At 37.4% G+C, this 14,205-nt stretch overlaps 1 protein-coding gene across 1 annotated transcript in view; it reads left to right on the top strand.

Annotated features, from left to right (window-relative positions):
• DPP10 (dipeptidyl peptidase like 10) overlaps nucleotides 1-14,205 on the top strand; it is a 707,061-nt gene that overhangs the window by 339,981 nt on the left and 352,875 nt on the right. Inside the window, exon 4 of the mRNA XM_065927825.1 lies at nucleotides 6,502-6,596. Within this exon, the coding sequence (XP_065783897.1) occupies nucleotides 6,502-6,596 (95 nt within the window). The remainder of the gene's footprint in view (nucleotides 1-6,501; nucleotides 6,597-14,205) is intronic.

The raw sequence follows: 14,205 nt of genomic DNA, 5'->3' as shown, positions 1-14,205 counted from the left end.
CAGGTCTTTCCATAAGTAGTATTGATTAGGACTGGTTGAAACTTTGTGTTGAAAATGTTGGGGACTAATGAATTTTAGAAGGTGAGGGCTTGGGAGAAGATCTTGAATATTAAACAGTCATTTGGTTGAGTTATGTATTGTTCTGAAAAAGGAATGTTTACTTTAGTGAGCATTATTGAGTAGTCTATTTTTCAAATAAATGGGTTTTCAGAAAGTTCCTGAAAAAATAAAATGATGAGGGCATTTGCAACCTCATCTTCCTGGCAAGAATGTTCTGAAATATTAAAGCCATATTAATGCAGACACTCGAAGAGTAGATTTCATGTTAATGTACACTATGGAATATGTGTGTATGCATAGTTTCACCTCTGAAAGGAACAAGAGATAGAGTGTTTCTAGAATTCATAAAGTAACTGAAAACCCAAAATAAACACATTGAAATTGAATAAAAATAGACAGTAAAATATTTGAAAGAAATTGTATGATTAAATATTAAATGAGGAGTGCAGAAAAGAGATATACAGAGTGAAGACGTTAGAAGTGCTGAGCACCCAGCAATGCTTTCGGAAAGATGAAAATTTTGGACAGGACTTGGTCTTTGGATACTGGATATCATAAGCAAAATAAAGGGGGAGTGAAGGAAGACTTGTGGACAACTGTCAACAATAGATGATCAGGGTTTTTTTAAAAAATAGAGATCAGGAGATAATAAATAGGGAAATACATGTCAAAGCCACTCACTGAGTAACCTGAGTGCAGTGATTATTTTCCTAGCATATGAGAGAATTCCAAGTGTTCTTCAGGATGTTATACTATGTTATGGGGATAAACTACAGGCATAAAGAACACTGAAAAGCTGAAACAATCCTCCAAGTGAGAGGTCTTAAGGCACAATATTAATATAGGGGTTGAAGAGAAAGAAAAGATGTAATGAACTTATGTGTGTGTGTATATATATATGCATATACACATGTATACATATATATATATATGTCTGCTATGCTTTATGTATCTGCAAGACATGTATGTCATCTAGCATAGAATTGGCAATATAAAGCCAACATACAGAAGAGGTCCAGGCTCAAAAGTTTAAAAAATCAATTTGGAAGTTTTGAGGTTTCCCAAGCAGCTCAGTGGTCAAGAATCTGCCTGTCCATTCAGGGCCTATAGGAGACGTGATCCCTGGGTCCAGAAGATCCCTGGAGGAGGAAATGGCAACCCACTGCAGTATTCTTGCCTGGGAAATCTCAGGGACAGAGGAGCCTGGCCTGCTATGGGGTTACAAAGAATGGGATAAGACTTAGTGACTGAGCACACACAAGTGGAAATGACTACTCAGAAAATAGCAATTGGGAAAAAAAAAAAGAGCTCAGAGTTGAGCTTTGCAGGTTGTCTTTGTTTAGACAACAATTGTTATAGTAGAATGTATAGACATTTTGAAGAAAGGATTCCAGGCCAAGATAATGGTTCAAAGGCAAAAGAAGATTTCAGAATCCTTCTGCTCACTTTATGTGTCACAAAGTGCAAAGTAGAGTAAGGTGGGGATTAAGCATGGGGGATAAGCACATTGGATTTGGTTTTCCCAGGTCAGTGTTGATGTTGCAAGCTTGTTGTTTGAGGGGAATGAGGACTGAAACTGGGCTTCAGAGAGACACGGAGAATTACATGTATGGTGGACACACAGGATAAGTCTGAAACCCCTTGTACAAAAGGTTTATTGAGGCTTATTTTGAAAGGACAAAAGCCTGGAGAAGAGCAAAGAGCTGAATGATAGTGATTATTATTATTAATTTCTAATATAGAGAAGAAATATATACACCATGAAAAATACAAGTAACTGGCAAGAAGTAAATATTTAAGAAATATCATAAATTAAAGATATTTAAAGGTATGTAGCATATTCAATGTGGTTAAAAAACAGCTTTTGTTTTGTTTTGTTTTTCAAAAAAGAGCATCTCTTTCCAGAAGTCTGGGGAAAGAGAAGAATGTATTTGGAATGGTATTTTGAGGTAGACAAGAAGGACAGTAAGCCATTTCTGATGGCCCCAGTGTTCACAGGTGAATATATGCAGCCAGGGGTCTTTAAAAAAGTGAGGAAAAAAAAAGGTGAGGAAAATTTCTACAGATATGGGCAGTGTTTTAGGAGAGATGGTTTAAGGCCTATTGTGTTTCAGTTGTGATTAATTCAATAGTCAAGATTTGCTATTGATATCTTTAAATAATGATTAAATCTTAATTTGATATTTAACATATTCTTCCTGAATTTATTTGAACATTTTCAGTGATTGCTATTTCATTACTTTGTTTTACTGTTCTTTTTTCTAATTTCTTCAATTTGATTGTGAGTTACAAAAAAAAAGATGCCATAGAACTTTTCTTTGAGATATGTTAAAAAAAATAGATTTTTAGGATAAAAATCATATTTGCATTAAAATGTTTCAAGTAAACAGTTTGTCAAGATTTTTTCCACTTTTTGAAAATTCTCTCCACATATGGATGATGGATGATAGATTTAATTTTGAAACATTAAAAGCAAATTATCATGTTAAAGTTAAATGCATAATTAAATTATCAATAATAACATTAAAAAATAAGGTGGCTTTAAACAGACATTTAGGGAAAGTGAATTTTGTCAACTGTCAACACCCAGAATAACCTGTTATGCAAAGCTGCGTTTATTACCTATTTTAGTCAGGGAGGGCAACATTTTGACTGTTTGAACGTCCAGAAGGAAGGATTGGTAGGGTGGGATGGGATGGGGCTGGAAATCTAGAAGTGAGTTGTTAAGACAGTTCTTCCAATGTGAGGGTCTGGTTGAAGAGGTGTGCATTTCATGATGTAACGGCCTAGGTCGGTTGACACTAAGAGACAAATATCTTGAAGTGAATCTTAAGTAAACAGTTACTAATAAGAATTATGGTCGTTGTTCAGTCACTAAGTCGTGTCCGACTCTGTGGCCCCATGGACTGCAACAGGCCAGGCCCCTTTATCTCTCACCATCTCCCAGAGTTTGCCCAAGTTCATGTCCATTGAAGCTGTGATGCCATCCCACCATCTCACCCTCTGTTGCTCTCTTCTCTTTCTGCCTTCAATCTTTCCCGGTATCAGGGTCTGAATTAACAGGTGATAATTTGTTCAGATTTGGGAGCTTATGGCTCAGATAAATTACTTTTAAGGAAGTTTCTGAAACAAAATTAACTTTTATACTAATTTACAGCCTTATCTTCATGGGCAACAACTTGCAAACACTAAAAATAAAATCTTATGGTTGGAGATCCTGACAGTCTGGGTGAATGCAGAGGCCTCAGTTCTCAATTTCAATAGCAATTTGAGAACTGAACTATAATATGAACTGCATTATACCTGCTCTGTGTGGACTATTATAAAATAAAAGCTTGCCTTTACCTGAAAGAACTTAAACTTAGGATATGGTACTGTTTTTTCCTTTTGCTACAAATTATAGAAAAAGGAATTGGACAGAATGACAAGAATTTGAGGGTGGGTCACACTAAAAACGCATTCATATAGCTCAGGATGAAGAAACTAGACAGTGATTCCATCTTGTCACATCTTTTCATCTAAAAAAAAAAAGCCTGACTGAATTGAATGTGTGTTCAGGATAATTGACTCTTAACTTTCAATGAGCTGAAAAGGAAGAAAGATTATTTAATCAAAGTACTGTATAGACATGTCTAATACAGTGTTTTAAGAATTTTTCAAGTACACCCACCTTGATCTTCTTGTGTTAAGCACTTTACTCATTGATCTGATTCACTCATATTTCATTAGTTAATATTAAAGAAAATATGAGGTGACAGTTGTAAAATATATTTCCAGAAAGTAATTTATTAATACAAAAATAGGAGTTTCAAAACTGGGACATTCCACTAGTGATTATAAATCAAATATAAAGTATCATAAATATGACACCCAGAAGATCAGATTTTAAAGACCAGAAAAAAATTAAAGAGAAGTAATAAAGGCAGATGTTAGATGCTTTTACAATAATTCATGCAGAAATCTGTATCAAAGGTTAACCTAGAGAGTTACAGTTGAATTTTAAAAATGAAAGGTCTCTCCCACTAATGCAACACTGAAATTCCAATAGTAAAATTTGCAGGAGTGCAGATTCAAAGGGATTTATAAACACAAATCTCTACAGATGTTTTTCAAGTCGAAATAATTATCCAATGAAATTTACTTTAAAAATATTAAGTGTAGTCTTTATCTTCTCAGACAAGCTCCATTTACTTCTATTCTGATTCTAGGGGAAATATTATAAAAATGAATGTTCTTCCCCCACCCCAATATAATCCATCACCTGCTGAGGGTTTCCTTTTACTATGAAAGACAGTAATGATATGTGTTACTCTGTCTCTTCCATTGAAGAAGAATCACTGTTCATGCTCTCTGGACTTCCATTTCTCCATAAGTTCACAGACCTCATCCCTATTTAGAGTTCTGCGCTGTGCTGATTTCCTACATTTTTCTGTTTCCTACATTAATCTACAAGGTACAGTGGAAAGGGGAAACCCTCTTTCTTTTAATTTATTGTGAGAATATTTTAAGGATTTTGTTAAGGAATTCTATTGATGCTTACCTATGATGGTATATTCATAATTCACCAGAAGAAATGATTCAGAATTGAGAATATGAAGAAAAATAACAGAGGTGTTCATTGAGGTTGGACTATTGATTCAAGCAAGCATTAACTGAGAGCTACTAGACAGGAGACCAGAGTCGGCTGGCAAGACCAAAGGAGTAGCATGGTGCCCAGTGTTGCTGTTGAGCCTGTGATCATAACTATGAGATACAAAGGAAAAGGAAGAGAGGGAAAGAATATAAATATAAATAAATACTTATGTGTGTAAAGCCTGTTATTTATTTTACATCACTAGAAAGGTCAGCAAGTAAAATTCATAATGAAAAGGACCTAAAATTTTTGTAGGTGATGAAATTCAGGTGATAGAAGACCTTATTTTAAAGATCTCATAGATTTATCTTTCAGTACGCCGAAGTACAATTCAGATGGTAACTTGGAAATCATTGTCTCTTCTTCTTTATTAAAACACTTTGTCTTTTTCTGTGGCCCATGTCTTTCCATGTCTTTCCCTTTCTGTGTCTTTCCAACATGTCCCCGTCCCCATTTGATTGAAGTCAAGAAGAATCATTGACCTCTGTGTCATGCTTGACTCTAGTAGGAGAGTCATGTTGGGCTCTTGATCTTCTGAATGAAATGCTGAAGAAAAACAAACTTTATTTTTGCTAGTATTAATTGCTTCTCATCATAACTCCTAGGTGTTACTATTTATAATATTGAAATAACTAGAGAACAGTCAGAAAACCTTGCTCTGTCAAAATGTCAGGCATTTGCACATAATCTTGACAATCCAACATGTAGTATTTATTTACCACCAGTATGTGGATGATGACCATTGGGTTATGTAAGTTATATCTAACTTATATAACTTCACTTACTGTGAATCATAGGTCCAATCCCTCTCAATATTGCCTTTTTTTCCAATGTGCATAGGGTTAGGGAAGTGTAATACCATGGAGCAGGTTAGAACTGGGTAAAACTGAAAAGGAGGTTATGCTTATACAAAAAAAAGACACTCAAGACTACTTTTATTTGGGTATCTTTCCTTTTATCTAATTACATATATATTTCTATATTATATATATTATTATATCTTTTATTTGGATATAGATATCTTTCTTTTCTTAACTTCTGAGTACTCTTTCTGGCAATTTTTCTCAAGTTGATATTTTCAGGTGTAGAGTTCTTAAAATGATTTAATTTCCTGGTTAATGTGGCTGAATTAAACTAAAAAATATATAAAATTAGCAGTTCTCCTAACCAAATGCAGTTATTTAAATTGAGGACATCATTCTCTTTAAAGTTGATAAAGTGGATACAATGGTTGGCATTGTACCAGTCTCAGAGATTTTGACCTTTGATCACACAATCCAGGCAAAATATCAGAGGCACAATTCGAAACCCAAGGGAAAAAGACGTTGAATAGAAATTGAGTGGTGGCAGTACTGGATACATGAAAAAGTTTGCATGAATGTGGTTCATAATGACAGTCTCAGAAATGTATCTAGTTATGTTTCAGGAGCAGCCTTGTTAAAAGTTTAACTACATCACTAATCGGTAACAGCTTCAGAAATGGGAGGTGCTTCTCTTTGTCTCTTCTTTCTAAGCTCAGAATGGGCATCAGGTTGCCCATATTTTAATTACTTTTCATTTGTTGAACCAAGAATCTCAGTGACCCTCTCTCTAACCCTGTTTTCTTTGCACAATAGGCCATAGGCTAGACAGGCTTCCTGATCACTGAAGAGGATTAATATGAGCCAAGTGTAGAGATCTGCTCAGGTTGTTAAAGGCTAACAGTCATTGTTCCAGTGAGCCTGTTTATTATGCACATTATCTCCTCTATAGCCATTATATTACCTAGTCAATGTGTTTGTCAATTGTTCATATCTTTGTTGTTGCAGATACAGATGTGGTGTATAAAAGCGAGAATGGACATGTCATTAAACTGAATATAGAAACAAATACTACCACATTATTATTGGAAAACACTACTTTTGTAAGTAATGAATAATTAATTACTTTAATCATTTCAGTGTTGTTTCGAATGCCCTCAGAATATACATAATGGTCTATTGTTTTAGCTTCAGTTCTTGCAAAACTTTTCAGGTGACAAATTAGGGCTAGTATATTATGTAGAATCAGGAGATCTATTGATCAGAAACACCCATGTGACCATCTGCTTTGTTTCCTCACCATTGATCCTTTCTAGTAAATGAATAAATATTTCTAAGAATATTATTTTTTGAATGAATATTTATTCCAGTGTTTTCTATGTCAGTTTAAACAAAAAAAAAGGCCAATTAAAAAAAAAATTATATTTATATTATAACCAAGATCATCATAGCTTTTTCTCTCCCTTTACTTCTCATTCTTCCTGACTTGCTTTTGTGATTTTCCAAATCAAGTAGAAGACAGGCTTTCTAAAACTGGTCTTTTGTTGAGGTTGATGTGTTTTACCTCTATAATTTTGCATTCTGTCAATATCATTCCTCTTCTCCTGAATCATTGTTTGGCCTAGCAATTACCAAATAACTAAATGTATTTTGTTCTTATAAATGTATATGAACTTTGGGATAAATTAAGACCTCTCATGTTTAGATTTGCATGGAAACCCACCCCAGTATTCTTACCTGAAGAATCCCCATGGACAGAGGAGCCTGGCAGGCTATAGCCCACGGGGTTGCAAAGAGTCGGACATAACATGACTGAGTGACTAAGCACACAGTCTTAAGGTTAGATTTAGCTGTGATTACCTAATGAGTAAGTGACAGTTAATTAACAGTTTCAAATGTTCAAAATCTAGCTATCAAGCCCCACTGAAAAGTAGTATACAGTTATTTGCTTACTGTTTTAGATAACCAAAGGTTCAATGTATTTCCTATTAGATGTGTCAATATGGTATAAACATAGTACAAGGCTTCAGAAGACCTTCCGTACAAATTAAGGGAATAAGCAAATTATCACATACTTTTTGTATTTATTCCTACTGGTATATTTGCGATAAACATTTGTTCTTCATGTTTATAACAGAGTGGCCAGGTGGAAGAGATGAACTAAAAATTTTGTTGTTTGGTGTTTTTATTTAATAAGAGAAAAGTGGTTGTTGAAATCATGAAGCGATTACATATGTATAATATCTGTTAGACTAAATTAAACCAAATAGCTCATGTATTTTAGCAATTAGGTTATTAACTAAATAACAACAGCATTTCTTTTTTTAAATGAATCAGTTATTTCACAGACATTAGAAGAACAGGTACTCTGAATGCAATGTGTAATAGTATTAATACTTGTGGAATGCCAAGGAAATATGAAGCATATTGCTCACTTTCTAAAATATGGATTGCCTTGAGGGAGATAATGCTAACCTTCCTGAAAAAGCTTAATAAACAGCATAGAACAGTATCTATTATTTATTTTTCCATTTTTAATTAAGTAATATACTTATTTATTATTTTTGGCTGTGCTGGGTGCTTGCTGCTGCTCACAGGCTTTCTCTAGTTGCAGCGAGCAGAGGCTACTCTCTGTTGTAGGGGATGAGCTTCTCATTGTGGCGGCTTCTCTTCTACCAGAGTGTGGGCTCCAGGGCTCAGGGCTTTAGTAGGAGCAGCACTCAGGCTCCAGCGCCCGGCCTTAGTGGTTGTGGTTGATACTTGAACTTAGTTTCTCTGTGGCCTGTGGGATCTTCCCAAATGTGGGCTCAAATCCATGTCCACTGCATTAGCAGGTGGATTCTTAACCACTGGACCACCAGGGAAGTCTCTATTATCTCTCATTTGGGTGGTCCTCTGGGATATTAGAGAAGAGGCTAAGGAATCATTGAGAGATGTTTTAATCAATGGGAAAGAAGGCATCTGTAGGAGATAGGCCAGGCAGTAGAAAGCAGAAATTGGTAATGATGGCAGCTAATGGTTTGCTGATTAAAGTCAATGCAAGTTAATTTCTATAAGACTAGTTTGGAAAACAAAATTAAATGCATATTGTATTTTGTTTCCTTTATTATAAAGTAATATTTTTGATGCGGATGGGTATAGACCTTTAGTGGTCAAGCATTTAAGTTAAGAATAGACTCTTAATACCTGAATATCTGGTGTGTGACTGTCCCATATTGGTCATCCCCTTACAGAGGTTAATGAGGTCTTCCAGGTAGGAAGGTAGGCAGTTTAGTCGCTCATTCATGTCCGACTCTTGCAACCCCATAGACTGCAGCCCAGCAGGCTCCTCTGTCCATGGGATTTCCCAGGCAAGAATACTGATGTGGGTTGCCATTTCCTTCTACAAACAAGGTCTTCTACTGGTTGCTAATTACCTTTTTTCCCCCCAGCATTTATTCCTTGCTTTATTAGTCTCTTTGGTTCATCAAAAAAGAAGCAAAACAAACCTTTTTGGTTATTGTTCCCTTTTGCTGTTGGTACTTCATACCAATCCCATCTCATTGTGGTTTTCTCCATGTGCTGATTAATGACATTTTATTTTTATGCGTGTATGTTTAATCTTTTAAAAATCCTTTTGAGGTCTTTTTCTACTCTTCTCTATGTTGGTTATGACTTTTAATTACCACTAAGTAATATTTAACAAATATCCGAATTTACTGATCTTCTAAGATTCATAGGATCCCTAAAGACATGTATCTCACAGCACAGATAATTAAGCAATTTAGAAGTCCTGGAGGTGTCAGAATTCAACAGAGGAGGGTGAGGATAAAGATTGGAATGTGGCTTACATTTGCAACTAGTTAACTTAGATCTGCAAACAAAAAGTACAAATTACCAAGATTCCAGATAAATTCAAAGGTACTTATTTAATCATTTCCTCCTCCTAACTCCAAGATAGCATTATTAAAAACACTTGTGTTTTAAAGTGCATACCAGGCTAAGTTCTAGATATATTTTCTCTCTCAGGCTATTCTCTTGGGAAAAAAATCTATCAGAGCATAAAAATTTTATTCATACTGCAGTTTCTTATTTTTTCATTGAGTGATTTAGTGATACTTTAGTTATAATATAATTAATCGGATTAGATCTCTATAAAAATCTTTGTAATAAAAGTGTACCAACGCAATTGAAAAAAAATTACTTAAAATGTGAAAGCAGAATAGCCTTTTGTTTAATAAGATATATTTTTCAAAAATGTGACTGTCAGTTATTTTAAAAATTAAGATAACACCATATTGTCAGTTCCCTTATATATATTTTAAATATGAATATGATTATCTGTGTAATCATATAAAGCAGACACTATAATTAACAATAATATTGACCATGACTGTCAAAATAAAACAAAAGCAAATAATTTTCGTGAAGTAATTGTCTTAAGGCATTCCTTTGTTTTGAAGATAGGTGGATTTGTAATGAAAGAAGAAATTAAAGGGTATATAGCTTTTTGAAAAGGAGTTATGTGAAAGAAGTGATTTAGCCTCCAAACTGCTCTTAATCATTTCTAAGTGTTTGGAAATGTTATCTCATAAACCCAGAACTATTTCAAACAATGCTAATTCACAGTGTCATAATTATGAAAATGCTTCATACTTATGAAAGCTGTATTCTTTCTATTGTTAATATTTGAATATTGCCAGTGGTCTTGGCAGAAAACACCAGTATTCATAAATAGTTCTATCAAGTTTTTGTTTGACATTAGAAAGGAATTGGAAACATGATTCCAAACCATATGCTTAAACATTATTAAGATTTCTTTTTTGAAAGAGAGAGCTTATGTACTAATATTAGAAGAGACACGGAATATCTGTAAGATATCTATAAGCTTTTAAAATATGCTATTAAAACAGCCTAAAGCAGAGAGGGGACATTCATATATTTTAATGATTCCGAGGAATGTTACCTGCACATGTTTTGATCCAACCTCAGCCTGCAGCAGCTTGAAGCAGGATTTGCTTTCCTGGCCAGAGATTGAAGTCTGACTGTGGCAGTGAGTGTCCTGAATCCTAGCCACTAGACTACCAGGGACAAGTGATCATTGACAAGTCCCGAGCCCACTGCTGTGTAGAATTGAATTTTCACATAGAGATGGAAAGCAGTAAAACAAGTAAAGTGTGTATTAGAGGAAAAGAGTATATGTGGATAGACACAGGTGGAGGCTCAGAGAGAGTCACACCCTTGTGGTAGTTCGAATCACTTCAGTTCAGTTCAGTTCAGTCACTCAGTCATGTCTGCTCTTTGCTACCCCATGGAAAGCAGCAAGCCAGGCTTCCCAGTCTATCATCAACTCTCGGAGCTTGTTCAAACTCATGTCCATCACATCAGTGATGCCATCCAACCATCTCATCCTCTGTCGTCCTCTTCTCCTCCTGCCTTCAACCTTTCCCAATATTTGCATCTTTTCAAATGAGTCAGTTCTTTGCAACAGGTGGCCAAAGTATTGGAGTTTCAGCTTCGGCATCAGTCCTTCCAATGAACACCCAGGACTGATCTCCTTTAGGATGGACTGGTTGGATCTCCTTGCAGTCCAAGGGACTCTCAAGAGTCTTCTCCAACACCACAGTTCAAAAGCATCAAGTCTTTGGTACTCAGCTTTCTTTATAGTCCAACTCTCACATCCATACATGACTACTGGAAAAATCATAGCTTTGACTAGACAGATCTTTGTTGGCAAAGTAATGTCTCTGCTTTTTAAAATGCTATCTTGGTTTGTCATAGCTTTTCTTCTAAGGAGCGAGCATCTTTTAATTTCAAGGTTGCAGTTACTATCCACAGTGATTTTGGAACCCAAAAAAATAAAGTCTGTCTCTTTTTCCATTGTTTCCTCGTCTATTTGCCATAAAGTGATTGGAATGGATGTCGTGATCCTAGTTTTCTGAATGTTGAGCTTTAAGCCAACTTTTTCACTCTCCTCTTTCACTTTCTTCAAGAGGCTCTTTTGTTCTTCTTTGCTTTCTTCCATAAGGGTGGTGTCATCTGCTTATCTGAAGTCATTGATATTTTTCCCAGTAATCTTGATTCCAGCTTGTGCTTCATCCAGCCCAGCATTTCTCATGATATACTCTGCTTATAAATTAAACAAGCAGGGAGACAACACACAGCCATGATGTACTCCTTTCCTGATTCAGACCAAGTTTGTTTTTCTGTGTCCAGTTCTAACTGTTGCTTCTTGACCTGCACACAGATTTCTCAGGAGGCAGGTCAGGTGTTTGTTTTACCATCTCTTTAAGAATTTTCCAGTTTGTTGTGATCCAAACAGTCAAAGGCTTTGGTGGTGAATAAAGCAGAAGTAGATATTTTTCTGGAACTCTCTTGCTTTTTCGATGAATCACTTACACGGGTCATTTCTTCCAGGTTACCTTTGGCCAGTTATCTTGCTCTGCCTGGCTCTGACTCTGTATTTGGTTGATCCGAGGGTCCTCCCATGTGTGTGTACATTTCCCCACCAAGATGGACACTAGCGAAAAGTCTGTCACTTCATATGGGGTGGCACCCCCTCCATTATGGTTCTGCAAGGATCTGTTCTATACATGTATGTAGTCAGGAATGTCTCTGCCTTTAAGAATGAGGAATATGTCATCCTTTATCTCTTATCTGGGCTGGGCTTAGCCTTTTCTTCCTCCTGCTATTTTGGAGTGTCTGTCCACAGGGGAGAAACTCCAGCTGCTCAGCCTGGGGCCCATCTATCTCCTGCCTTACAACTGTTTATTTATAGGTCATTATGAAATAGATTTGACTAGAACCAAGAGATAAATTTTTGGACTTATCATGCATAGAGATAGCATCAGTTGATTTGCATACCATTGTAGTATTTTTGTTTAATATTCACTTATTCTGCCACTGAGCATTTGAGGTGGGGGATAGATACAAATCTTTTTACTACCAAGAAATTAAGGAACTTATTTTCTATCCATGATAGAGTAGTTTTCTATCCATGATTGGAAAAAAAAAATCCAATGTTACAAGCAAATAGTCGTTGGATAAAGGTAATCAAAATGTCACCTCTTAAGATTTGAAATAAAGTTTTCAAAACCTTCTGACCAGCCAGATGGTTTCACATACTGGATATAATCATGGAAAACTTATTTGTTAAAAGTCTAGTCTCAGGTAAGGCATACAAAGATGGCAGAGTAGGAAAATCCTGAGTTCACCTTCTCTCATGGGCATATCAAAGTTACAACTGTTTATTGAACAAGCATTGATGAGAGAGACCAAAATCTATAGAGAAGATATTCCACAAGTAAGGATATAAAGAAGGAACCACAAGACAGGTAGGAGGGGCAGAGATATAGGGTATATTCCAGGCCCATTCCTCCAGGAGAGTGATCCACAAAGGGGAGAATAATTACAAATGCAGAGATTCTTCCCAAAGAGCAAGGAATCTGAGTCCCACACTGGGCTCCCCAGCCTGGCGGTACTAGAGCAAGAAGTGAAGCCACCAAAATGTATGGCTTTATTTATACATTCATACAAAACAGGTGTGTGAAAGTCAGAGGGGCTTACTTTAGGAGATCCAGAGGACTGTGGAGCATAAGGATTTCACTCATAAAGCGCATATATAAACACAATCTCACACTTTGTGGGACCCAGGACAGAAGCAGTAGTGTGAGGGGATCCTAGGCCAGACCTATCTGCTGATCTTTTGAGAGTCTCCTGGAGAGGCCGGAGGTAACCGGAGCTCACCCTGAGGATGCAGGTACTGGCAACAGCCATTTTGCGGAGCTCCTTCTGCCAGGTGGAGACGGATGCTATCAAAGGACATTTTGGAATCTTCCCTCTAGCTTATTAAAACAAGACCCTGGCTTGCCCCCACATACCAGCCTGTCAATACCAGTACTGGAACCCCTCAGGCCAAGCAACCAGCTGGGCAAGGAGGCAGTCCCACATACGAGCAGGCAGGCTGCCTTAAGGCCCCTTGAGCCCATACCAGCCCTGGACATGACCCTGTCCACCATTGGGCCCATGAAGAATACTCATACTCCAGTACACAGGTACTAGATCAAGGACTCCCAGGAGGGCCCTGCAGTCAGAGGCCATGGGACACTGCTTTATCCATCAGTGGGCAGGAATGGTCCCTAGAACCTCCTGGGCCCTGGGCCCTCCGAGCAGCCGGCCAGTTCTAGCTGTGTGATCAGCCTCATTCACCAGCAGTTCAATGCCAACACCCTAGGACCCAGCTCAGCCTGCCAGCAGATGGCACTAGCCCTAGGACCTGGCTTTACCCATGATGGGTGAGCACTTTGTACTCCTCTGCCAGCTGCCCCACTCTCCAGTGATCAGTACCAGCTTTGGGATACCCTAGAACCTGTAGCCAGTCATGTAAGGAACCAGCCCAACCCACCAGCAGGCCAACACTAAATCCAAGAAAGCCAAAAGCCCAAAAGTCATCCCCCTAGAACCTAGCAGTGCCCCGGAGCGTGCCAGCACTAGCCCTGGAGTTCCACTGCCAGCCGCCTTGTGACTGGGCCCACAGCGGCTGTCAGCCGTTTTGTACCAGATGGGGCCTGGCAGCCAATCACACCAGAGGCTAGCACGCTTACCATACTGCCTGAAGTAAGCCACCACGAGAGAAGGCCCCACATAGCGCACACAGGGGCCCCCAAGAGCAGAGCGCTCTAATGACCAGAGGGGAATGTGCTGCTGAGACGCAGGACGTCTACCTCCTACAGA

The sequence above is a fragment of the Muntiacus reevesi genome, chromosome 3 (assembly GCF_963930625.1).
Source record: "Muntiacus reevesi chromosome 3, mMunRee1.1, whole genome shotgun sequence".
NCBI classification, from domain to species: domain Eukaryota; kingdom Metazoa; phylum Chordata; class Mammalia; order Artiodactyla; family Cervidae; genus Muntiacus; species Muntiacus reevesi.
The sequence above is the reverse complement of the archived record's forward strand: the minus strand, read 5'-3'. Positions and strand labels throughout refer to the sequence as shown.